Source organism: Neopelma chrysocephalum, unplaced genomic scaffold (genome assembly GCF_003984885.1).
Source record: "Neopelma chrysocephalum unplaced genomic scaffold, ASM398488v2 Primary Assembly neopelma1_147, whole genome shotgun sequence".
NCBI lineage: Eukaryota > Metazoa > Chordata > Aves > Passeriformes > Pipridae > Neopelma > Neopelma chrysocephalum.
In genome coordinates, this window is record NW_020897809.1 from 3,193,778 (window position 1) to 3,218,561 (window position 24,784).

General features: G+C 61.5%; 1 protein-coding gene across 3 annotated transcripts in view; it reads left to right on the top strand.

Annotated features, from left to right (window-relative positions):
* Nucleotides 1–868: 868 nt before the first annotated feature.
* The window catches only part of LOC113975833 (semaphorin-3F-like), a 31,554-nt gene continuing 7,638 nt past the window's right edge, over nt 869–24,784 (top strand). The window contains exons 1-19 of one of the 3 annotated variants that reach the window (XM_027700344.1): nt 869–909; nt 3,853–4,016; nt 12,397–12,557; nt 12,744–12,806; nt 13,260–13,379; nt 14,717–14,797; nt 16,862–16,955; nt 17,346–17,465; nt 18,366–18,505; nt 18,599–18,713; nt 18,898–18,967; nt 19,096–19,240; nt 19,335–19,557; nt 20,358–20,446; nt 20,741–20,782; nt 20,946–21,103; nt 21,183–21,250; nt 21,864–21,997; nt 22,083–22,524. In XM_027700344.1, coding sequence (XP_027556145.1) covers nt 3,905–4,016; nt 12,397–12,557; nt 12,744–12,806; nt 13,260–13,379; nt 14,717–14,797; nt 16,862–16,955; nt 17,346–17,465; nt 18,366–18,505; nt 18,599–18,713; nt 18,898–18,967; nt 19,096–19,240; nt 19,335–19,557; nt 20,358–20,446; nt 20,741–20,782; nt 20,946–21,103; nt 21,183–21,250; nt 21,864–21,997; nt 22,083–22,493 — 2,346 coding nt within the window. In that variant the 5' untranslated portion in view covers nt 869–909; nt 3,853–3,904 and the 3' untranslated portion in view covers nt 22,494–22,524. Of the gene's footprint in view, nt 910–3,852; nt 4,017–12,396; nt 12,558–12,743; nt 12,807–13,259; nt 13,380–14,716; nt 14,798–16,861; nt 16,956–17,345; nt 17,466–18,365; nt 18,506–18,598; nt 18,714–18,897; nt 18,968–19,095; nt 19,241–19,334; nt 19,558–20,357; nt 20,447–20,740; nt 20,783–20,945; nt 21,104–21,182; nt 21,251–21,863; nt 21,998–22,082; nt 22,566–24,784 lie in introns of those variants that run through there. The other 2 variants (XM_027700343.1, XM_027700346.1) reach the window with 2 other exon arrangements.

The following is a 24,784-nucleotide window of genomic DNA, read 5'->3' on the forward strand; positions in this document are numbered from 1 at the left end:
GGGGGCTTAGCTGCACGGCATCTGCCAGTTGATGCCTTGTAGGGGAGCATACAGTGGTGTGCAGGGAGAATGGTGCTGGGCAGGGATCAGCCAGTGCAGGGGGAGAATGGTCCCGGGGGAGAATACCCCAGGGGCCAGCAGATCCTGGAGTAAAGCGATGCCAGGGCACAGCTGGGATCACCCAGGTGCCAGCACATCCCGAGGTGGTGGGATGCCGGAGGACCAGAGCAGGGAAGAGGTCACCTGCCTGCGACCCGAGGAACCAGAGTGGGACGGGTGTCACCGGTGGGGGTACCCGGAGTGGGGGGTTGCAGAACGAGCAAGGTGGGGCCAGGGACGGCGCCCCACTCACAGCCTTTGGAGATACCGTGTGTGAGAGACGGTTTCTCGCCGGAGCTCTCACAAAGCCGCCGACTCGCCGGGGCTCGGCTCCCCGCAGCCCCCCGCCGCCCCGGGCCGCCCCCCGCCGCGGCAGACAAAGGAGGGACGGCACTTATTTATCCGCCTCCTTCCCGGGACCGGCGGGAGGGCGGTGTGTCGCAGAGGTAAAAGCGATCCGCCGGCGGGCTGGCACGGCACGGGGGGCACCGCCTGCACCCCGCAACAAAGGGCCGGAGCCGGAGGTGAGAGGCGGGGGCGGCGCCGGGGCTCGAACCTGCGGCCCGGGGCAGGGAGGGGCGTTACTGGAGGGCGTGCCCATGCAAAGGACGCCCCCCGCGGCGCCCCGCAACGGGGCCCAGTGGGGGCCGGGCCCCGCCCGGTGCCCGCCCCGCCCCGCCCGCCGCTCACGGGCCGGGGCCGCGGCGGCAGTCGCGGCCGAGAGATGGCGGGGGGCCGCGGGACCCCGGCGCGGCGCTGAGCCCCGCCGCCCTCCGCACCCCCGCAGCCGCCGCCGGGACCCCCGCGGAGGTAAGAGCCTCGCCGGGCGGCGGGGCGGGTGCCCGGCGCGGGGGGCGCCCCGGGAGAAACTTTCCTCCGCTCGGAACTCGCGTGTCTGTGGGTCGGTCTCTCATCCCACCACCGCCACCACCCCACGCCGCAACTTGCCGGTGAAGTGGGCAGGTGGGGCGCGGGCTGGTGCCGGCGGTGCGGTGCCGGGACCCCAGCCCCGCGCTGGCGGCGGCACCGGGTGCTGTGGAGCCCCCGCGCTGCCCGCCTCGCAGAGGAGTAGTACCGGGGTGGGGGATCCGTGCTGGTACCCCCGCTCCCGGCAGCCGCGGCAGCGCAGCCCGGTCCCGCTCGGAGCGAGGGGACTGTCCAAGGGGACGGGGGCTAGCAGGGAGCCCCCGGGGCAGGGGGGCTGCGGCAGGGCTCGGCGGCGAGGGGTGCCCGTGAGGGGGTGCCGGGACACAAACACATACCCCGGAGAACGCCCGGCACCGCCGAGCAGGCTGCCAGAGCCCGCCGAGATGGAACGCCGAGCCCCGGCGGGCTGGGGGTGCGCGGAGGGCGCCCGGGCGAGGGGCGCAGGGGACAGTCGGCGCTCCCTGGGAACAGGACAGGCCAGTCGTGCCGGAGCGCGAAGTTGTGCAAAGTTATTTCCCGGGTGCGCGGGGCCGCACTGGACATTTAGCATTATTATATTGTATTCCGTTGTTTTATTACCTATTTTTCCCCCCTTCCCGCTGGTGGCATCGCGCGCCGCGGCCGGAGGTGGGCCAGGCTCCCCTCCCGCTGCCTATCCTGCCTCTATTGCTTTTCCCTCCCAAAATGTTTCCTGCTCTCTCCCGAGCCCACGGGGACCAGGCGTGCAGGCAGCCCTACCCCTCGCCCCCCCCCCGGGCACCCCGGGGGCATTCCCGAGGCATCCCCTCAGCCCTCTTTGGGGGTTCGATCCCCCAAAGGAGCCCCTATTCCAGCCGAAAAAACCTTTCCCTAATTGCCTGGACTCGGCGGCGCTGCATTGACCAGCCTGGGGAGGGGGGATAAAGCCGAGAAGGATTTCGATCTTCCTGCGGCGGCACCAGCAATGGCCAAACTTTAATTGCCAAAAAACCCCCTCCAAGCCCAGACAGCCCGGGGGCTGGGGGGCAGGAATGTAGCCGCTCTCCCCTGGAGTTCTCAGTTTCCCCGGAGTGCAGATGACCCTGGAAATGGAGATTTCCTGGCCAAGGTGCACTCCAATGGCCCGTTTCCCTTTTTGCTTCCTTGGAATTTGCCTTTCCCGGCCGGGCCTGGGTGCCCCCCACTCACCGCCGTCCCTTTCCCCCCTCCTCGCCCTGCGCTTGCTGCGCTCCCCTCCTCTCCCTCTTTTCCTTTGTTTGCCATCTCGCTCCCTGTCTCTGACGCGTACGCCGCTCCATCCAAATGCAATAGTGGGATTTGCCAGAATTATTTCCTAAAGCTGCCGGGGAGAGGGGGGAGGTTTGGATGGAGGGGGGTTATTTAACTGCAACCAACTGGAGTTTTGGCTGGTGGAGGAACTGGGGGTGCAGGCTGTCCCGGCCCGGCGCTGATGGGAAGGGCAGAGCCCGGGAATGGGTGGGAGAAGGGGGAAGGCAGCCTGAAAGGGAATCGAATGCCAGTACAATGGAGCAGAGCTGGGTGTGCTCGGGGGCAGAGGAGCAAATTGAAATATTTACTGACCCCAAAGGCAAGAAGGAGAAAAAAAATATGAAGCCCCAGGGAACGGCAGTGCCGCCGTGCTCGGGGTCTTGCCCTGCCGCTGGTGACAGTGCTTCTGCCCTTGTCCCACTCACGGCTGGCAGCACGGGTGCTGTGCACTCCAGGAGACACCGGCCAGACCACCCGGGTGGGGTGCGGGATTGCCTCTCTTGCAACCCAGCATCCCTCTCCGGGGTGCCCCGGAGGGTTCCCAGCCATCCGCCTGGCTTTGGGTGTGCCTGTCCCCCGTGGCGCTGTGCAGTGGCAGATCCCTGGAGGGCATGGCCCTGTGGGAGTGATGTGGTGGGGAACCCCTAACGCCACAGCGCAGAGCCCCTTTGGCTGGGCTGGCCGGACATTCCTCGCATGCCCGAGCCCACCCGGTATCGTGGCACAGCACATCCCACCCAAGCGTGCAGCTACCTGGGGACACGGGGGGGCTTCCCACCACGGGCCTCCTCTCAAATCCTGCCCTGGGCATCCTGTGGACCCTCAGGAAGGTACTGCCTCGGGTGAGGGGGCTGGCCCAGGGGATGGTCCCTCCAGGAGGGGCAGCGGGGCACGCGGGGGGCACTGCGCACCATGCCGTGCCGGGGTGCATGTGTGGCTTGCTGGAGGCAGCTTGGCGGACTCCACTCAGTGCTGGAGCCCCAGGGAGTCCAGCTGCCTGGCACACAGGCAGGGCTTTTTTTTCCTCTTCTTTTTCTTCCTCTTTTATTTATGAAAAAAAAAAATCCCCTTTTTTTTTTTTTGTACGTTCTTGGAATAATGAAGTCCAGATTTCCTTCATGTTGGAAAGATTTGATCCCAGCTCTGCTTGCTGTAGCTTTGCTGGGGGCTGGGAGAAGTGGGGAGGGCTGGGAGTGGGACCCCTCTGGGGAGGGGGATGCTGCAGCCGAGGGGGGGGTTGAGGAGGGATGGAGGGATGCTCCTCACCTGGGCAAGGCTCACTGGCTTGGGTGGAGGAGCGTGCTGCAGCAGTTCTGGCTGCGCTCGCCTCGCCCTGCGTGCTTGGCTGGGCACCCAAGGAGGTGAGGCTGGGCCTCCCCCCTTCCCAATTCCTGCCCCCCACTCCCCAGCCTGCAGAGTGGAGTTCAGCCCCCCCGGGCTGACTGCCAGCCCTTCCCAGAGGATGCTGCCTGCCAGCGGATGATGGAGAGCGGGATGGGGAGATGTGGGGCTTGTACCCCTCGGGGGGTGGTGGGTGCAGTGAACTGACATCCCTCCCCCATGTGCCGTCCTTGGCAGGCTCAGCCCCCCCGGACTCCCCTCGATCTCAGCGCCCAGGTGCGTGCCCACCATGCCCGTGGTCGGCGTCCTCCTCTGGGCCACCCTGCTGACTCTGGGCTGGCGGGCTGCCCACCCTAAGGACCACAGCTTGGCTACTCCCAGGGTCCAGCTCTCCTTCAAAGGTAAGAGCCTGGTGGTGGGAGTTGGGGGGCAGGGTGGGACACCAAGATGAAGGAAACCAGGGGCAGTCCAGTGCAGGCTGCTCCCCCTCCTCTTCTCCTCACTCAGGGGGCATCAGCAAGCTGCATCCCCAGAAATCTCCATGGGAATCCATATTCAGGTGTGGCTGAGCTCCCAGTCTGCACCAGCACACACAGTCTGGGAGGGCTGATAGCCTGCCTGGTTCCAACATGCTTCCCCTAGTGGGTGGGTAGCTCTCTCCATCTGGCAAAACTGGATGCTGAGGTGCAGGAAGCCCCCTCCCAGCGGCACCCCGATTCCAGACAGCAGCTTGACGCCGCCCCGACCCCCCCAACTGGTATTAATGCCTGGGAGCTGGCAGGGAGCCGGGAGAGGCAGGAGGGGAGGGTGCCGGGTGGGGGGAAGGTGCTTAACCCTTTTGGTACCGGGGCTGCTCAGCCCATCCACCAACTCCAGGAGCTGTGGGGGGACCCCTGGGTCAGCTTTGGGGTGCACATTGGTGAAGGGGTTTATCCTGAGCTCCTGCTTTGTGGATGCTGAGTGGGGTGGGCTGGGGCCAATGAGACAAGTCCAAGGGCTGCAAACCTCGAGGAGCAGAATGGAAATTGTCCCTGCTGGGGGTTTGTCTGCTTGGATGCATGTCAGGAGGTGACAGACACGAGGAGTCTCGTGTCTGCCTCCCCTTCGGGTCCTTGGGAGAGCTGGGGCTGTGCTGCTTGTGCTGCCTGTGCCCCTGCTGTGCTGTCCCACCGTGTCTTTGCCCCCCAGTCACGAACCCAACCAGCGAGCCCAGGATGTGGTGGCAGAACCGACAGTGAGCCCAGGGCAGGAGGGGCCGGGGGGCTGGCGGCAAACACGGCAAGGCAGGGCTGGCTGAGGGTGTTACGGTCTGGTCTCGGCAGGAAAAATGGCTGGTATGAGGAGTCTGGGGACAAGTCCAGGCTGGAAAGCAGTGAGCAGTTCCTCCCCAGAGGCAGGCACAGCTTTCCTCTCAGAAAGGTGTTTTCTGAGGATTTTGGGGGCTGCTGGGGCACTTTGGCTGCTGTAGGGATGCCTCCCCACCCTGGCTCAGAGCATCTCTTCCTCACAGTTGTGTTGCAGGGAGGGGAGGCTCCAGTGAAGCCCCAGTTGGACCTGGTGCCCACTGCCACGGTGTGTCCCAGGAGGAAGCATAATTCCAGATAGACATGGTTAGGCTTGCTGTGCTGCCTGTTGGGGGCTGGTTTGGACTTGGTATTTTTTCGCCCCGGTTGGCTGGAGCAAGGGCCCCTGGCTGTGCTCAGGGGACCTGGGAGCATCACCCAAGTGCCTGTGTCAGGTTCTCCACTCCTTCCTGTCTGAGGAGGTCTGGCAGAGCTCCCCTTGCCCTTGCTGCCCAGAGAGGGGATTTGCAGTGGGAGAAGGACTGGTTTGCACTGGCACACAGAGAAAAAATGCCAGTGGCATGCTGGATCCAAGCACATCAGGATTGGGAAGGGGTGCCACTCACCTCTTCCCTGCCTGCATTCTTGCAGCAGTGGTGGCAGCAGAGAATTATCCTGGGGTCTTCCTCAAGGGCCAGCTGGAGTCCACACACTGAACCGTCAGTGAGCAGCATCCCGAGTTAATAATCTGTCCGCAGCCTCCCTAAAGTCATGGGACCATGAGATGTGGGATGGCAGTGGCACATCCTGGAGGGTCCAGCCCCTCCTCTTGCCTGGGGAGCCAGGGCTGGTACCCACATCCTTGGCCCCAAGTCCCCCAGGACAGATGCATGCAGTGGGGCTGGCTGTGATGGGTCTGGGCTGGGGGACACTGCTGTGATGAGCTGGGCTGGACTTTGCCATCAGGGACATGGCTGTGGTGCCACAGGGAACCTGGAGGCCATTGGTGTGGGCACAGCTGGAGGGATGCTGCTGGGTTTGGGGTGCAGGGTCCCCACCACCAACATCCCTCTGGCTAAAACATCCCTGTGCCAAGGCACTGCACTGAGGGGTCAAGGTGGCCATAAGCGCAGCGGAGTGCTGGGGAAGGGGCCGCCATGTCCCCGTGTGTGTCCCCCAGTGCCGTGCCTCAGCAGCCACGCTGCCTGGAGCCCTGCCAGCCCCGGGAGCGTCTCTGGGTTTGTTTGCCTTTGCTTGTTATCGCGCGCCAGAGGTTTGTCGCAGCTCCCCGGGGCCTGCGTCATCCTCCACGGAGCCCCGGCGTCTCTGAGTGCGTTAAAAAAAATACATACATAAAATACCAAAGCGATAGGGAAGGGGTGGGAGCCAAGCTCCTGTGCCCTGATGGGCTGGGCAGGGTCATCCCCCGGTCCTCCCCCCATCCCGTCACCCCCATGATGTCCTTACGTCTGTCCTCCTCTCAAGGCTTTCCTGTCCGTGTGTCGGCAGGAGGAAGGTGACCGGCATGGAAAGAACAGTGCTGGGAGCGGCTCCGGCACAGCTCCCTTTTGCCAACAGCTCTTCCCAGATCCCAGCCCAGTGCTGGCCAGAAATAGGGTGGATATTTTTAATCATCTCCTTGCTAGAAATTCCCCCCCCCCATTCCCGTACACATCCTGCGGCCCCCTCTCCTCTGGGCCTTCCTCCGGGCCGGGGGCTCAGGCACCGGAGAGGCTGGCCTGTTCCCCACGAGGATGCAGGAGGTGATGATGATGGTGATTCATCCCTCCATGTCCTGCTCCCTGTCCGGCGTGGGAAAAGCGTGCGGGAAGGAAGGGTGGGCTCTCACCCCGCATCGCTGTGGGAAGCCGTCGAGGTCAGAGCTCTCCGTGGGGCTTCAAAACAGGAGCCGCTCCCCACGGTGAGGGGAACAGCCGTGCTGGCACCTCTCGGAAAATCTGTGGCCCAAGTCCAGCAGGGGCAGCCCTGGCAGGGAGGGGCTGGGTGAGAGGCAGGGCAGTTCCTGCGAGGGGAAAAAATCACTTTAGAAAGAATAAATCAAACATGGAGTCCCCTCTTGGCTCCGCTGCCAGCTGCATGTATGCCCTCTCTCCTGCCTGCCTCGTGCCTCAGTTTCCCCCCTCACCCTGCTGGCATCTCTGCTGGTGGCCAGGGGATATCAGCATTCTTGATCCAGGCCAGGGGGTGGCAGATGGCTGGAGAGGAGCCCGGACAGGGGACTGTGTCCCTGGGCCGCCCAGGCGCCCTCCTAAGCTGCCGCAGCTGTGGGCACCACTTGGCGACAACAGGATGGAATAAACATGGGGGGGCACGGGGGTGCAGGAAGGGCCAAGGGCTTGGGGACAGCCAGTCCTGGGAACGTGCCGGGCAGTGCTGGCACTGTCGGTCCCCACCCTGGCATGAGTTTGGGGGTGTGCTGGATCCCCACACTGCTCCTCAGACCCCACAAAGGTCAGGGGGATGCCGCAGTCCCCTTTCCCGCGCCCTGGGGGCAGGGACATGGGGCTGAACTCTTTGACCCCTAAGAGGATTTCCTTGGCTGGGACAGTGGGGGGCTGTGGCAGGGCTCCCCCACCCGCTGGGACCGGCTGCTGCTGCTGGGGCTGAGCTCCCTGGCTCCGGCTGCAAAGCTCCATAAGCTCCTTAAACCCTCCTCCCCCCAAAAAAAACCCTGTGTGATTTCATCCCCCCAAGCCTGTATCTAATAAGCTAGTTATCCCTCAAATTAACAACGCTGCTCATGGAGCAGCATGGCCCTTCTCGGGGTCCTGGCATGGGTGTTCCCCCTACTCTGGTGCTGCTTGGGCACAGAGCAGAGGGCCCGGAGCAGCAGCGCTTTCCGCCCGGCACTGTGCCCTGCCCTCAGGGGCTGCGGAAGGAAATAATGTCCAAAAGTTAAACAAAAAAAGCCTAAAAGCTGGCGGGTGGGGACACCTCGGCTCAACTCTTTGCTTTTGGGGGGGATTAAAGTCTTTTTTTCTGAAGCCAAGCTCTTTCCTGAAGAGGTTTTCTTGCTGCTGGAGCATCCCCTGACCCAGCTCCCAGCCGGGATTCGGGGTCACCACTGCAGAGTGATGCTCAGTGGGGATGGGGTTCCCCACTGCCAGCGCTGCTCGCTGGGGCACATCCACCCACCAGCGCTGGGGGCAGGCTGGCCGGGAGATGAATCAGCGGTTTCGGCTGAAAAAATCTGGTTTTTCTTTCTTTTTTTTTTCTTTTTTTTTTTTTTTTTTGGCTTGCACCCAACCGGCCGGGCAGCGATGGCTGCGTGGAGCACCCAGCCGGCACCGCTTTCATCCCAAGGGATTTGACCCGGGCGGCCGCAGCACCTGTCCCCTGCCACGAGTGCCGGCATGGGGTGGTGCTCCGGGGGGGCTGGAGATGATCGGGAGTGGAAGGCAGCGAGCGGGAGCCAGAGTCATTTCATCTCCCAAGCCCCTGCAAGGCAGCTTCGGTTTCCTCCCACCTGTGAATCGGTTAAATGGGAAAAGAGCTTGGCTGGGGGCCACGGAAACTCTCTTATTACATGTAATTAGCTTAATTACATCATAAATAACCCATCAAGGGGTAGCGGAGTGACGCTCAAACAAATAAGCAATTCTGCTTTCATCGGACGACCCACCCAGCTCTTTGATCAGCCCCAATAACAACAAATGCTTTAACCACGCAAGGGGACATGTTCAGCCCCCCATCCCTCTCCTGGCATTGCTCCCTATCCTGCCCCTCTGACTACATCATCTACTGCATCCCAAATTTTCAAGTAGGGAAAAAATTAGCAAGGAACATCATCAAAATTTGGGGCATGCTTCTAAATTTGTGGGATAAAACGCTGCAGGATGGAGATGGGATTTATCCCTGCTGTGCCAGGCTCCCTTGGGATCAGTGCTGGGCTTCTCCATCGGCATTTAGAGTGAATTCATTCTCCCTCATGCAAAGAAAGGGCTCCCGAAAGGCGCTGGCTCCGCCAGCCGCGGGGGGAGAGCAGTTATTGAATATAAACACGCCGTGTAATTTACATGCTAATTATGTTGAATGCGCTACAAGCCCATAATTAGAATCTAATTAGGTGAGAGCGCCTGTAATTGGTTTTGGGGAATGCAGTGATGGTGCACCTGGGGAGGTGCCCTGCTCAGGTCCTAATGGCATTTAATTCTTCATGCTGGTGCCCTTGTGATGTTTGGGGGGGTCGAGGGGGATTTGGAGGGCTAGGGTGGGGTGAGAAGCCCTTGGGGGTGTTTGGTTTATTGGGAACCCCTCAAATCTCCCCTTTGCTTTGGGTCTCCACGCCAATGGGCGATGGGTAGGGACTGCTCACCCCTGCCCGTGGAGGCCGGTGGTGGCAGCCAGCAAGGATGGCAGCATGGGCAGCTGCCAGGGCTGGGAATGCAGCCCGAGTTTGGCATTGCAGGGGGAATTTGGCTTCGCAGATCGTGCAGTGGGGCGGTGGTGCCGCGGGCAGAGAAAAGTATTTCCCGTTGTTGCCAGCCCTCGGGCTCCTGACCGCCAGCATCGCCTGAGGGTGCAGGGTAATTAAATCTCAACGCCCAAGGCCACAGAATGATTCTGGGGGAGGCGAGTCCCGGGGGCTCTGCGGAATGCTGCGAGGGGACGATCCCCAGGGAGGCCACCCTGGCTGTGATGCCTGAGCGGCTCCTGGCTCCGGTGCTGGGCAATTAAAATGGGATTAGGCTCCCGGCCAGCCGGGGAAGCTCTGCTGGTGCCAGGATTGGCAATGTGGATGCAGGAGAGTGTATGCTCATCGGGGCGCATCAGCTAATGAACCGGCTTCTCCAGCCTGGGGGTGCCCCTTCTCCAGCCCCGGGACACCCCGCAGCTGCTGGGGGCAGGTTTGGGAGCACAGTGGCGATAGGGGATTAGGCGGGGAGGGCAGGGGGATGGAGGTTTGGAAGGTCAGAGGTTGGGGCAGGGGCTTGCCCGCCCCTCCATCGCCTTTGGAGAGGGCGTTACGGGGCAGTGGATCTGTCACCACCCTGCCTAGGGAGTGCCCCCTCTGATCGCTGGGCCGTGGGGGGCTGAATGGAGCCCCCGGCGGGGGGCCAGGGCCTTTTGTGCTGCTGGCCTTGTCACCTGCCAAGTCCTGGGGATGCCCATCCTAATGGCTATCAGATATTTACAGTTGTCACTGTCATGGGACCCTCTGCCACCAGTGTCCTGGCATTGCCTGGCTCAGCCCCAGGGTCCCGGCCAGGAGGGGGAGGATGGGAGCACATCCCCTGGGAGGTTGAACATGGCATCCGCAGGCCAGGCAGTGAGGATGGGGGTCTGTCCTGTCGTGGGGGCTCCTTCCCAGTTTAACTGCCATTCCTGTCTGCCTGCTCCAGGTGTCTCTGTCCTGACTGGGATAGCTGGGCATGCAGTTACATCATCGGCAGCTGGGGACGAGCTGTTCTGCTCTACCTCACCCGCTGCTGGAGCTGCCCTGCCCTTTCCTGGCTCCCAAACTCCAGTCCCCACCAACACCAGTGTCCTGCCGGGGGAAGCACCGACGCGCACACACACACACACACACACACATTGTGGGGCACACACATGTACACACACAGTGGGACAGCTGCAGGACATGGGGCAGGCAGGCACCAGACCCAGTGAGCCATGGGGCAGGCAGGGACACTGTGGGACAGGCAGGGAAGGCTACAGGACAGACTGGGGACACCATGGGTGGCAGGCGAGCCAGCACCCGTAACAGGGAGCATCTGGAGCCCAGATGGGACAGGCAGGAGGAGGAGCATGCCGTGGGTGGCTGAGCAGCTCCCCAGCCCTCTGTCCTTGGCACTGTTCCACCCCACCTCTGCCGTGGACCCTCCGCCTGCAGCCCAAACTGCCAGCCCCTCCTCATACCCACTGTGCTTGTCCTGTCCATCCAGCCCTGGCAGAAGGGCAGACCCCCAGGCTGGGGGAGGTTGATATCTCGTCCCATGATGCAGTTTCCCACAGCCTGCTCCAGCACATTCCCACCCTGTGGTGCCTGGAGTGCATTGGCCTCACCACCACAGCTGAGCAGCGCTGAGTGGGCTCCACCATGGGACTGGGGAGCACCACTGCCAGCTGTGGGACAGAGTGGGTGCCCAGGATGAGCAGGGACCCTGGGGACACTGCTGGGATGTTGCCAGTTCGCTGTGAGGCTGGGAGGTCAGGGAGATCTGCAGGCACTTGGCCTCCCACTGGGAATGGCAGCTGGCCACTGGAGCCCTGCCCAGCCCTGCCTGGAAGCCAGCAGGCTCCTTCCTGACTCTGACCTGCAGGACCTTCTCTGTTCCTCCCCAGGAAGGGGGGTCCCCAGGGCTGCTCCCAGCTCCCAGTGCCTGCACAAAGGGACAAACTCCACAGGGTGAGGATACTCATTGGACCAGTGTACTATGGGAGTGTCATCTGATGGCTTTTGGTGGCATCCAAAGGGGGTTATACCTCCAAAAGGAGTGGCAGTTCCAAAGGGGTTGCCTTCAGAGGAAGGTAGCAACACAAGGAGGTGGCATCCAATGGTTATTGGTATAATCTAAAGAGAGTGGCACCTCCAAAGGGAAGCATAGGGGTAAAATGATGTCCTATGGGGATGGTGTCTGATGGCTTGGAGTGGCATCAGATGGTTGTTGGTGGCATCCAAAGGGATGGCACCTCTGAAGGGAGTGGCATCCAGAGCAGATGTCATCCCATGGAGGTGGCATCTGATATCTGGGTGTAGCATCAAAAGGGGGTGACACCTGCAAGGTGAGTGATATCAAGGGCAGGTAGTGTCCTGTCAGGGTAGCGTGCTCTCTGTCTCACTCGTGTCCTGGTCCCTGCCTCATGGTTCTTGGCACTGGCCCACATCATCTGCAGCACTTCTGCCTTCCATCTGGCTGCCTCACTGCACTTGTGAATATTCATGACCCTCATTATCCTCTTTCACTCCTTGCTCCCACACTCAGGCTAAAAATAACTTTCCAAGGGGGGTGGGGTGTGCAGGGTAGGGGAGAGGCTCATCCCCTCCCCAGGAGCTGGCTCCCTGGGGTCCCAGCTCCCCCATCTTAGGAGCCAGAGGCTCGGCTCGGACATGGGGTCACAGGGCAGGAGAAGGATGATGCCAGAGGGTTTAGTCCCTGGGCTGGCATGGCAGGGAACCCCCACCTCTTACCCCATCTTGATGGTGAACTCCACTCCCTGCTGTGGTGTGCTGGGTCTCCTGAGCCCAGGTCCTGCTGCCCTCTCTCCTGGCCAGTCTTGGTTGTCCCAACTGACCATGAGCATCTCTGTCATTGTCCCATGTCCTGCACAGAGGTGACAGCATCATGGTGCTCACGGAGGGGAAAGAAGGCACCATGAGACTGGAAGGTGGGCACCACGGCCTGGGAGGTGGGCACTTCTTGTCACGAGACTCAGCCTCCTGCAGCTGGGACCAGGCTTGGACTCAGGAGCAGGGATGGCACTGGGGAAGAGGGGAGTCCCTGGGGTGCTGACCCTGAGGTGCTTTCCCTTCTAGAGCTGAAGGCGACGGGCACAGCGCACTTCTTCAACTTCCTCCTCAACTCCAGCGACTACCGCATCCTGCTGAAGGACGAGGACCACGACCGCATGTACGTGGGCAGCAAGGACTATGTCCTGTCGCTGGACCTGCACGACATCAACCGCGAGCCCCTCATCGTAAGCTGCTGTCGCAGGGCGGGGGGAAAGGTGGAAGAGGGACAACCAGGCACCTGAGGGGCATTTTTGATGCCAGGGCAAGAGCTCGATGGGCATGATGGGCTCGACTGGTGCTGATGGGGAAGTGGTGGGTGCTGATGGGGCTGGGTGGGAGCCCTGGCCTCCCCTGAGTTGGTGTCTCTGCAGATCCACTGGCCCGCATCCCAGCAGAGGATTGAGGAGTGCATCCTGTCAGGCAAAAACAGCAATGTGAGTGGCCATCATGAACCCCCTTCTGGTAGCTGAGGAGGGCTGGTGGAGGGCACTGAAGGGGGATTCATGTCCTTGTGTCCTACCCTGGAAAAGCCATCCCCTGGGTCCCCTGTAGTGTGACAGCATCTGCAACTGTGCTGGAATGGGTTGGCACTCCAGAGTGTCACAGTGTCCTGCCACCCCCTCTGTCCCAGCCATGCAAGTCATGGAGAGCTTCCCGGGAGAGTAGGAGACTGAGCTCCCCATGCTGCTTCCTCCCTCCAGCCAGGGCTGGGCTCACTGGTTTGACACCTTGTGGCCCATGCTAACCCCTGATCCATGCTGTTCCATGTCACATTGCATCCAATGACATTCCATCTCATGGCCCACATCACATGCCCACACCAACCATCACCCCACCCCAACCTATGGCCCCTTGCTGGGGTTGATACCCTCTACTCTGCTTCTCAGGGAGAGTGTGGCAACTTCATCCGCCTGATCCAGCCCTGGAACCGGACACACCTCTACGTGTGTGGCACCGGTGCCTACAACCCCATCTGCGCCTTCGTCAACCGCGGGCGCAAAGCCCAGGTAGGGGTGGGAGGGATGGGGTGCTGAGCTGGTGCTGGGCAGGGTGGTGCTGGCACAGCCACCATGGGACTGCAGCGGGGTGCATGAGGGCTCAGCTCTGCCGGCTGGTGCTGGGGTGAGGGGGGCAGAGGCTTGGGTGGGCAGTGGCAGGCTGGGAGTGACCGTGGCTAACGGTGTTGTGCTGCTGAGTGGGGCCGAGCCATCTCTGCAGACCGAGGACTTCTCTTCGCACTGGAACTGTGCACCCCTGTCTGGAACCTGATGGCAGCTTCCATGTGACATGCCCTCCCGCCCTGCTGGCTGAAGCCACTGCTGAATCTCCACCAGGACGAGGAACATGTCAACCCACTGTGCCACCCACTGCCAGGCTTCTGAGCCCCTCACCGCCGATTCCAAGGATGTCTGACACCACAACACTGGCATTGTACAGGAAGAACCATGTCAGGGGCTGTGCCAGCACATGTGGCCATATCAGGGTTGTCCTGGAATGGATGTCATCCAGCCCCAAGGACCACAATATGCATTGGGTGGCATTGAAGCTGCATGCCACCAGACCAGATGCACAGCAGACAGAGGAGCACTTTCAGTTCAGCCCCAGGAGGGAGCCAGTCTCTGCAAGTAGCAACACAGGTGTCCCAGGAGTCCTAAGCCCTGTGAGGTGTCTGTCACCTCTGTGCTGGGGTGGTAGGTCCCAGGCTGTGTCCTTTCCTGTGGTTGGAGAGAGGGCCACCAGCCCAAGCCGAGGGAGGATCACGGCGCTGGATGTGGAGGATGGATGTCTGCCTCAGTGCTCCCAAGCCTGGCATGGGCACTGAGAGAGATGGATGCTGCTTAGGCCACTCCAAATTAGTGTTGGACTGGGACTGGACTGGGACCAGGCTGGGCAGTGGCAGCATTTGAGGAGGACCCAGGGTGCTGGTGCATGTGTCCCTTCAGCAGAGCCAGCGGCAGTGTGGCAGGGACCGGGGGTTCCAGTGACCCCCTGGTGCCAGTACCTTTGGTACTGGGGCATTGCTCCTTGGCACAGGGTGCTGCCAGCTGGGTGGCAGGTGCCATTTTTGCATCCCCAGGTGTGAGCCCAGCCTGGCTGCCTGTGGGCAGTTGCCTCTTCTCTCTCTCCTGCCCCATGCCAGGGCACCTCAGTGCTGCAGGAGAGAGCAGAGGCCACCCCAGCCTGAAGCATTCAGGGACCCCCACAAGCATCACCCAGGGGGACTGCAGTGCTGCTGCTCCATGGGTATCCATCACCCCAGCTCTTGGGGTCCCTTGCTCGCCCCTGCCCTGGGGGGTCCTTCCCCCCACCAGCGCTAACTCTCTGCCCTGCTCCTTTTCCCCAGGGGTTTCCGCCGAGCCAGCCGGGAGGCCGGGAAAGCAGATCCACCGACAGCCCCCTCAGCCCGAGACCAGCACAAAGCAAGGTGGGAACCGGTCTGGGAGCCCGCTGCAGCCGTGCCCACCTGTCCCCAGGGGCACGCCAGAGCCGCGGGCTCCTTCGTCCCACTGGCATGCTTCCAACCCCCGGTCCAGGTGCCCTGTGCCATGGGCAGCCCTGTCATGCCCTTCCCTCTCAGCACAGCATCTCCCGGCCACCGGCCTGGCGTCGGCTCTCCTTCTCTCACTAACTCCTTCCTTCCAGTCCATGTAGGATCCCTCCCAAGGGGGACACTGTCAGGGATAGTGGGTCCCTGCCCACCGCCAGCTTTGCCCAGCTTCCAGCTTGCTATGTCCCTCAGAAGTGGGACCATGTGTTGGCAGAGCCACTGGGCTCAGGATGATTCAGGGGAGGATGCCAACGTGATGTGGAGAAGGTGTTTGGGTAGGGTCTACAGAAACATCACAGCTGCTTTGTCTTACCCTGTGAGGGACTTGTGTCATTCTCCCAGGCAAGTGGGCTCAAGGAGGTGACAGCATCCTGGCTTTTGGGAACACCCCAACGTCCAGCCCACCCTGACAGTGTCACCCCCAAGCCTCTCCCCTCCGGACTAACATGGGTCAGTGCATGGGCCAGGGAGCACAGGGGGTGTGGGCACCCCATGGCAGCCTGGGGCTCCCCTGCCCCGGGGGTGATCGGGGGGACAGAGGGTGATGTTGACAGTGAGCATCTGCCTGGCTGTGAACAGCTCCTGCTGCCAGCTCAGGGAAGCACCGTTGCCATTTCAGCCCCCTCGGGTCCCCACAGTTCCTCCCTCCGTGCTGGGGACAGGGTGTGTGCCCCAGCAGGAGCTCCCTGGGGGCTGCCGGCACCTCCTTCCCGGCAACTCCAGTGCATTTCAAGACATGTTAAGCCAAACAGCAGTGCTGGCACCATGATGGCTCGTGGGTTGCCCAGCTGGGAGGGTGACATGGTGCAGCCATGGCACGGGCTGCACTGGAGAGAGACATGTTGTCCCTGTGAGGGGTTTGCCCAGCTCAAGAGCGGGGCCAGCACTGGGCAGAGGCATTCGTGATGGTCACAGTGGCACAGCCTGCACAGTGCAGCAATGGGGATGGCAGAAACGTGGCTGTGTCCATCTCCAGGGCTGGGTGTCCCAGGAGGAGGAGCTGGTGTGAGCACACCCTCCAGTGGGAGATGCTCATGGTGAGATCCTGGCTCCTCAACCCCTCCTGCCCTTCCCAGAGCTGGGGCTCTGCCAGGACCCTGCTGACCTCTCGCTGGAGGGCAGCTGTCACCGTGTCCATCACCCCTGCACCAGAGTCAGGGCACAGGGCCAGCAGGCAGCTCCACCAACCCGATTTGGTTGCTGAAGGTCCCCCCCATGCCCAGGCTTCCCATGGATGCTCCTGTGATGCTGCCTCATCTCAGCTTAAGGTGGTCCCTATGCCAGGGTGAGGGGTGACCTGGCTGACCAACCTGACCCTGCCTGCCCCCAGCTGGCACCGGCGGAGGATTCTGTGTGTGTCTCTGGGGACAGCGTTAATCTCGCCCCTGGCTGTGGATGTGTGATGGTGCCAGGGCTGGCCATGGGGAAGGCAGAGGTGACAGTGGGAAGACATCCCATGGAGCAGACACGGCATCTCACTCTGTGAAGAAAACCACTGGAAAATGGGTCCTGGCAAGAGGAGCATGGTGGGTCTGGCAGCTGAGCTATGCCACAGGCCAAACCCTGCTTGCTGAAGCTGTTGGAACTGGGTGACCTGGATCTGGCCAAGCAGTGATGTGCGGCACAGCCAGCTGGAGTGAAGAGGCAGCCAAAGGGGGATGTTTTCAAGATCTGGAGAATGCATGTCCTGTTTCAGCCTGGGGGCTCAGCCAAGTCTCCAAGTGGTGGAGGCCATGGAGAAGCACCCAGCATTGTTGGAGGAGTCGCTCACAGGGGCTTCAGCTTCCCAGGAGACCTGCAGACCCCTTCTGTGGTCCATCCATATCCATCCTCGCTGCTGGGCACCATCCCAGAGGAGGCTGCCTCTCCTGGTGGGCTTTGGAAGGTGCCACGGGGAGGGGTGAAAGTCTAATCAGCTCCTCTATTTGCTTACCTCTCCAGGATTATATCTTCTACCTGGAGCCAGACAGGCTGGAGTCAGGCAAGGGGAAGTGTTCCTACGACCCCAAAGTAGACACCGTCTCTGCGTTAATAAGTGAGTCCTGTGGCTCCCTGGGGCCGGTGCTGCCAGCGCTGGGCAGAGGGAACATGCAGGCAAGATGGAACAGCTGCTTCCACCACCTTTCTGTGTTGTCCAAATACCCTCCAGGAGTCAGATTCCTGCCCCTGCCACCCCTTACTGCCCCAACAGTGATGGCTGGGCACCCAGGATGCCCAGTCCTTGGGCACCTGGCCCAGCAGAGGTTGGATCCCTGGTTACAGGCTAGTACCAACCTCCAGAGCTCTCTGGCATGACCACAGGCAGTGGCTCTTGGTTGCCCCGTGACTACCAGCTGGGGCTGGGGCTGGATGAAGCCTGGGGCAGTTGGAGAAGGTGGGTGGATGGGACTGGGGGTCATTCCTGGCTGATCTCTGCCCTCTGCAGATGAAGAGCTCTATGCTGGTGTGTACATTGACTTCATGGGCACGGACGCAGCCATCTTCCGCACCATGGGCAAGCAGACGGCCATGAGGACAGACCAGTACAATTCCCGCTGGCTCAACGGTGAGTTCAGGTGTCGGCTGACCTAGGTGCCCTGGGGACCCCATGGCTCCAGCCCTAGAGATGGCACCTGTCGTGTCATACTGCATCCTTCTGCCAAGACAGAGACAGCAACCAGCATGGGCAGGCAGATGGGTGGGTGGGTGGATGGATGGATGGATGGTTGGTTGACAGTTGATGACTGATGGATAGATGGACGGATGGATGGACAGAAGATGTATGGGTGGATGATGATGGATGGATGATGGATAAATGGATGGTGGATGGATGGATGGATGGATGGATGCAGAAGAGCAGAGGGATAGCTGTGTGGGGCAGTGACAGACATGCCTGGAGCTTTGCTGGGTAGCAGCCGGTGGGACTGGCTCTGCCGGTGTCCGTGCAGGGGTTTCTGCAGGGCTGAGATGTCAACCATGTCGCCTGCAGTCGGTGACCCCGAACGCTCATCCTGCCCCTCTCGGAGCACCCCTGCCCGCAGGACGGCAGCTGAGTAAACAGAGGAGAGCAGATGGGATGATCCTGCCAGGCCAGGGAGCCGGCGGGGCAGTAACCCGAAGAGGGGGAGCTGTCAGCACAGGCTGGGCACTGGCTGATGGATGGCAGGGAGAAGCTTCCTGAGAAGCTTCCATGCTGTCTGTTTCCTTCTGGGGGGAAGACTGGTTCCCACCACCCTGCTCGTAGAGCTGATGGATCTCTTCAACCTGTGTTCCTTGGGAATGCTCCCAGGTCCTCAGGGATGCTCCAAGCCCCTCCTGGTGCACTGATGATCACCAGAGAGACCCAGTTCTTCAGCTCTCACCCTGTGACCACAGCAGTGCTTTTCCAGGAGCAGGATGATGCTGGAGAAGAGGGAGGCTCAACATCCTGCCATGGTATGCTGTATGGTGTGTCGTGCCTTTCCAGACCCAGCCTTCGTTCGTGCCCAGCTCATCCCTGACAGCAGCGAGAGGAACGATGACAAGCTCTACTTCTTCTTCCGAGAGAAGTCAGCTGATGCCCCGCTGAGCCCTGGGGTCTATTCCCGCATCGGGCGCATCTGCCTGGTAGGTGGAGCAAGCAACAGGCAGGCAGGGGAGCAGGCAGGGAAGGGGGAAGGGGAATGCACAGGGCTGACCGCAGGGGTTTCTCTGTTGCAGAATGATGATGGGGGTCACTGCTGCCTTGTGAACAAGTGGAGCACCTTCCTGAAGGCCCGGCTTGTCTGCTCCGTGCCGGGACCTGATGGAATTGAAACGCACTTCGACGAGCTCCGTGAGTGGGCGAGAAGGGAGACAGGAGTCATCTCTAACCCTGCAGGCTTGGGGATCACCATGGGGAGGGCTGGGGACACCCTTGCTGCCCCTCACCGTATTTTCCCATGGGTAGCTGCTCTCCCCATGCCCTGGCACCCCTGCCCACCTTCCCCATGGTGACACCTCCATCTTTCTGTCCCAAGAGGACGTCTTCATCCAGCAGACTCAGGACACCAAGAACCCTGTTATCTACGCCGTGTTCTCTGCTTCGGGGTGAGTGCTGACCCTCCTGGCGCAGTGCAGCAGAGGAAGGGGTCTCAGCTGGGTGGGCAGGCGTCCCAGCGATGCCGCACTGGCAGGCAGCACCAAGCCGAAGGGTGGCAGCAGATCCTTCCTCCCAGGTCAGTCTTCAAGGGCTCTGCCGTGTGTGTCTACTCCATGGCTGACATCCGCATGGTCTTCAACGGGCCCTTTGCACACAAGGAGGGACCCAACTACCAGTGGATGCCCTACACGGGCAAAATGCCCTATCCCCGTCCGGGCACCGTAAGTACTCCCTGGGCACCCATGGGGAGGTGAACTGGTGCCTGACAGGCAGCTGGAACCCTCGGAACTGTGCCTGAATATGGTTGTGCCGCAGTGCCCTGGGGGGACCTTCACCCCATCCATGAAGTCGACCAAGGACTACCCTGATGAAGTGATCAACTTCATGCGCTCACACCCGCTGATGTACCACGCCGTGTACCCCACGCACCGCCAGCCGCTGGTGGTCCGCACCAACGTCAACTACCGCTTCACCACCGTGGCCGTGGACCAGGTGGACGCGGCAGACGGGCGCTATGAGGTGCTTTTCCTGGGCACAGGTACCCACGCCGCGCACCGCGGGGAATGCAGCATGCTCCGGCGCGGCCCCGGAGGGCACGGGCACCACCAGGGCTGGCCAGGGCACGGTGCCCTCCACCACTATAGAGTGGGGTGAGGGGCTGACACCACCCTCCCCCCCGAGATCCCTGCCCCTCCTCAATGCTCCGACCTGCTCCTTCCCCTGCCCCGGTGCCCATCCTATGGACCAAACCACCCAACCTGGTCCTTCCTTTAGCCTGGTTTCCATCCTTGAAGTCAATGATCCAGCATGATACCTCCCGTTCTAGGGATCCAGCTTGATCCTCTACCTGTACTGGTGCCCATCCCAGGGGCCTCATCATCCAACCTCACCCTATTCCTGACCCCAGCACCTATCCTACATGCTAAGCCCACCATCATCCAGCCTTGTACCTCCCCTGCCCACTTGCCCATCCTAGAAGCACTGGCATCCAGCCCTGTCCTTCCCAGACCCTAGTGCCCATCCTGGGCGCATCATCATCCAGCCCAGTGCTTCCCCCTCTCTTAACGCATATCCCAGAGCCCCCATGATCCATCGTAGTCCTTCCCTGGCTGCTGTCCCCATACTGCCCTGGGTGGTGCCAGTCCCTAGCCACAGGTGGTGACCTGAGCTGGTACACTGCACCCCAGGCACAGTCACCTGCCACAGTAGGAGAGAGATGGGGATGGTCTTGGGGGATCCTTCCCACCCCAGCCCCAGCAGGAATGCCACCTCCCAGACAGGGAGGGCACAGGTGCCCAGAGGTGGCACTGAGCCCCTGGGCACCATGGTGTCTTGCAGATCGGGGCACCGTGCAGAAGGTCATCGTGCTCCCCCGGGATGACATGGAGACAGAGGAGCTAATGCTGGAAGAGATTGAGGTGTTCAAGGTAAGGGCTGACCTGTCCTGCACCCTCTGATGAGTATTTTTGACCCAGCCAACCAGCCCCTTGGGACACCAGCCAGCCCTTTGGGACATCAGTAAGCCCCATGGGACAGTAATCACCCCTTGGCCAGCTCTGGAGGGACTCCAAGCATTGACCCTCCTGCCTGCTGCCCCCTCACATCTCCTCCTGCCTGCCCCTGCTCCAGCTGCCTGTGGTGGGTCTGAGGTACCCACCCCAGGGCTGCAGCTTCAGTCCAGGCTGTCACCCCTCCATCTTCTTCACTCCTGCCCTGTCCAGGTGCCAGCACCCATCAAGACGATGACCATCTCCTCCAAGAGGGTGAGTTACAGCCCATGGCAGGGGGCTGGGTGGGCAGATCCCATCACAGGCCCAGCCACGGCACTGCCCAGCATCACCACTGTGCTGGAGCAGGAGACTCACAGGGGTCCTTGCAGGGTGGGGATGAGGTAGCATCTCACCCTGTGCTCTCTGTCCCCAACAGCAACAGCTGTATGTGTCCTCGGCCGTAGGCGTGACCCACCTGGCTCTGCACCGCTGTGACGTGTACGGGGAGGCCTGTGCTGATTGCTGCCTGGCGCGGGACCCCTACTGCGCCTGGGACGGCAGCGCCTGCACCCGCTACTCCTCCTCCTCCAAGAGGTACGGGGGGCCGGGGGACAGCAGCAGGGAGGGACACCTCAGCCACAGGCTCCCCCTCTCACCTCCTGCCTCCCCACAGGCGGAGCCGGCGGCAGGACGTCAGGCACGGCAACCCCATCCGGCAGTGCCGTGGCTACAACTCCAACGGTGAGTGAGGTGTGGGGCACGGCCCCACAGCATGAGGGGCAGCTGGGAGGGGAAGCTGAGGGCAGGAGGCGGGAGACACAGGGGTGGGTTGATGATTTTGTGGGTGGATATATGGGAAGATACATGGATGGTTGGGTGGGTGGGTGGATGAGTGGATAGATATATTGGGGAGGAAGACAAACATGGGATACATTGGGATGAGGATGAACACAGATGGTGTTGGTGGATGAATGGATGGATGGGATACATTAGGGAGTAGAATGAACATGGATGGATAAATTAATACATTGGGGGTGGAACATGGATGGATAGAGGGTATGTTGGGGAGGAGACTGAACAGATTTGAATGGGTGGATGGATGGATGAATGGATACAATGGAGAGAAGGATGACTGCAAATGATGGGTGCATAAATGAATGCATGGGTGTATGTGGATACTTCAGAGGAAGATGAACATGAGGGGGATGGATGGATGGATGGATGGACGGACACCCAGCAGGTGTGTGGCTGGAGGTGGATGGGAGCTCTCCCTTGGAGGGTCAGCGGGCAGGGCAGGAGTGTAGACTGGTGTGGAGTGATGTGTGGAGACGCATGACCTGGCTGCCCCCTGCAGCCAACAAGAACGCAGTGGAGGCCGTGCAGTACGGGGTGGAGGGCAGCACTGCCTTCCTGGAGTGCCAGCCCCGCTCGCCCCAGGCCAGCGTCAAGTGGCTGCTGCAGAAGGACAACAGTGACCGGCGGAAAGAGGTAGGGCAGGGCGCTGCTCCGGGGGTGCTGGGGGTGCGGGGGGTGCCATGTGCCAGCCAGCTGAGCCGTGCCCCCTGTCCCCCAGCTGCGGGTGGAGGGCCGGGTGCTGCGGACGGAGCAGGGCTTGCTGCTGCGCGCCCTCCAGCTCGGCGACAGCGGCCTCTACTCCTGCACCGCCACCGAGAACAACTTCAAGCACACGGTGACCAAGGTGCAGCTCCGCGTCCTCAGCAGCCGCGGCGTCCACGCCGTGCTGGTCCAGGCGGAGACCCCTCCTGGCCTGCCGGGTGCCCCCACTCCCCGCTACCAGGATCTGCTGCAGCTCCTCACCCAGCCCGAAATGGGACTCCTGGACCAGTACTGCCAGGGCTACTGGCGGCACACGGCTGCCAGCCCCCCGCAGCCACTGGCTGGCCTCAAAGCCAAGGAGCAGCAGGACCAGAAGAAGCCTCGAAACCGCCGGAATCACCAGCCAGAGGCCTATGGGCATACATGAAACCATCATCAGGGACTTTGCTAGCACAGTGGTCTATTTTTCCCCCCTTTTAATATTAAAAATATCTATAAATAAATAAATATATATATATATATATACACATCCACGCACACACACACGCACAGACACATACACTCCCCCCTCCCACGGGAGGTGGTATTTATTTGTAGGTTGTACATACTCAGTGGGGCAATGAGACCCCTGCCTCCTGGCCCCAGGGAGGAGCAGGGACCCCTGAGGTGCCCACAGCCAGCATTGCTGTCTTCCCCCCTGCCCAGGACCCCTGTTGTTGTGCAGGGACCACCAGTCACCACAACCACTGTCTCCCTGCAGCTGGGGCACAGAACTGTGCTGGGGGATGGAGGTCCAGGTATGGGAGGGGGTGATGCCCTGGGAGGGGGGACAAACCCCAGCCAGGGAAGGTGAGGCAGGGGGAGAGGCAGCCCAGACAAGGTCTGCCCAGAGCAACCTGCACATAGCTGTCATAGCTTTGTGCTTCAGTTTCCCCATGTGATTATTGAGGAACAAGTGCTTTCCATGGGGATGCTGCAGATCACCAGGCAAACTGAGGAGAAGGGGGCTGTGGGACAAGGGTACTGGACCCTGTCCCCTCCTTGGAGGCTTGGCAGGGAGGAGATGGGACCCTCAAGACAAGACTGAGGAGTTCAGGCCATGGTGGGGTCTTGCCAGGGTCATTGGGTAGAGAGGGGAAGGAGAAGGGGGCGTGCTGGGGTAAAACCTCGAGTTGCTGGTGCTCAGTGACAGTGGCACCCAGGGGTGTTTGGGGCACCTGGCCCATTAGCCACCCCCTTGAGGCATCCCTTGGGTGTAGGGAGTTGTAAATAGTTGTACGTGGGAAGCACAGGGGCAGCCAGGGCTGAGTAAGTGCCCTGTGCTGCAGCTGGGGGCACCCCCAAATAAACACTGGCTTTGGGACAGACGTGGGCGCCTGCGTGTGCTCTGTCGGGGACGGGCCTGGCCCCCGCCACGTAATCCCCTGAGCCCTGCTGGGGTGCAGAGGGCTGGGCTGCAGCTCCCTGGGGGACCACTGGGGCACTGAGTGCCGGGGGGGCAGCACAGGGGTCACTGAGAGGTGGCAGTACTGGGTGGTGCTTCTGGGTGTTGGGGTACACTGGGCCGGGCTGACACCAGTACTGAGTCTTGCTGAAGGCACTGGGAGCACTCAGAGTTAGTACTGGGGGCACTGGGGAAAGTACTGGAGCCTCAGGATTTGGTAATGGGAGCTGGTACTTGGTGGTCATGGGGCCATGGGGCAGGATGGAGACTGCAGGATTGTGGGGGTGGTAGTTGGTGATACTGGACTGTAGTGGGAGCACTTTGATCGGTATGGACAGGCAAATGGGGTGGTACCAGGCTCCTCTGAGCTGTGCCAGGAGCCACTGGGGTCAGTGCTGGAGGGTCCTGGGCTGTACTGAGGATAGTAATGTGGACACTGGAAGTTGATACTGGAAGCACTAGGGGCACTCAGAATCAGTAATGGGAGCACCAGGAGAAATACGGGGGCATTAGGATTTGGCACTGGGAGCTGGTACTTGGTGGTTCTGTGAGCACTGTTTGGGCAGTGGTAGTGGGCTGTATAGGGGTCACTGGGGGCTGTAGTGAGTGATACTGGGCCATAGTAGGGCACTGTTCAGTATTGGGGCAATGGAGGCAGTACTGGGCTCCTCTGGGCAGCCTTGGTGTGAGTACTGGAGCGGGCTGGGGCTATGCTGGGGGCTGCACTGGGCACAGTGACCGGGTGCAGGGCTGTACTGGGGCACTGGGCTGTACTGAAGCCCTGGGCTGTACTGGCGGTGCTGCAGGGCTGTACTGGGGGTGGTGCAGGGCTGTACTGGGGCACTGGGCTGTACTGGCGGTGCTGTAGGGCTGTACTGGGGGTGGTGCAGGGCTCTACTGGGGGCGCTGGGCTGCACTGGGAGCTGCGCTGGGAGCTTCCGCCCTCTGGCAGCCGAGCGCGGCACTGCAGGAACCCCGCGCTTTGGGAACGGGGAAGCGCCGGGAACAGCTTGGGGGACACGGGGACACTGGGCTGTACTGGGGTCACTGGGGGAATCCTGGCAGGACCTGGGGTCACCGGAGGTGAGGGGACACTGGGGAATTACTGAGGTGTTTCTGGGGACACAATATTACTGTGGTGGCCACGATGGCAATGGGAGGCACTGAGGACACAGGAGGTGGGCACTGGGAAGGGACACTGAAGAGCCTAAGGGCATTGTGGGGACTCACTATGGGGTATCATAGGTGTGGCACTGAGGCGCCCGTGGACGTTG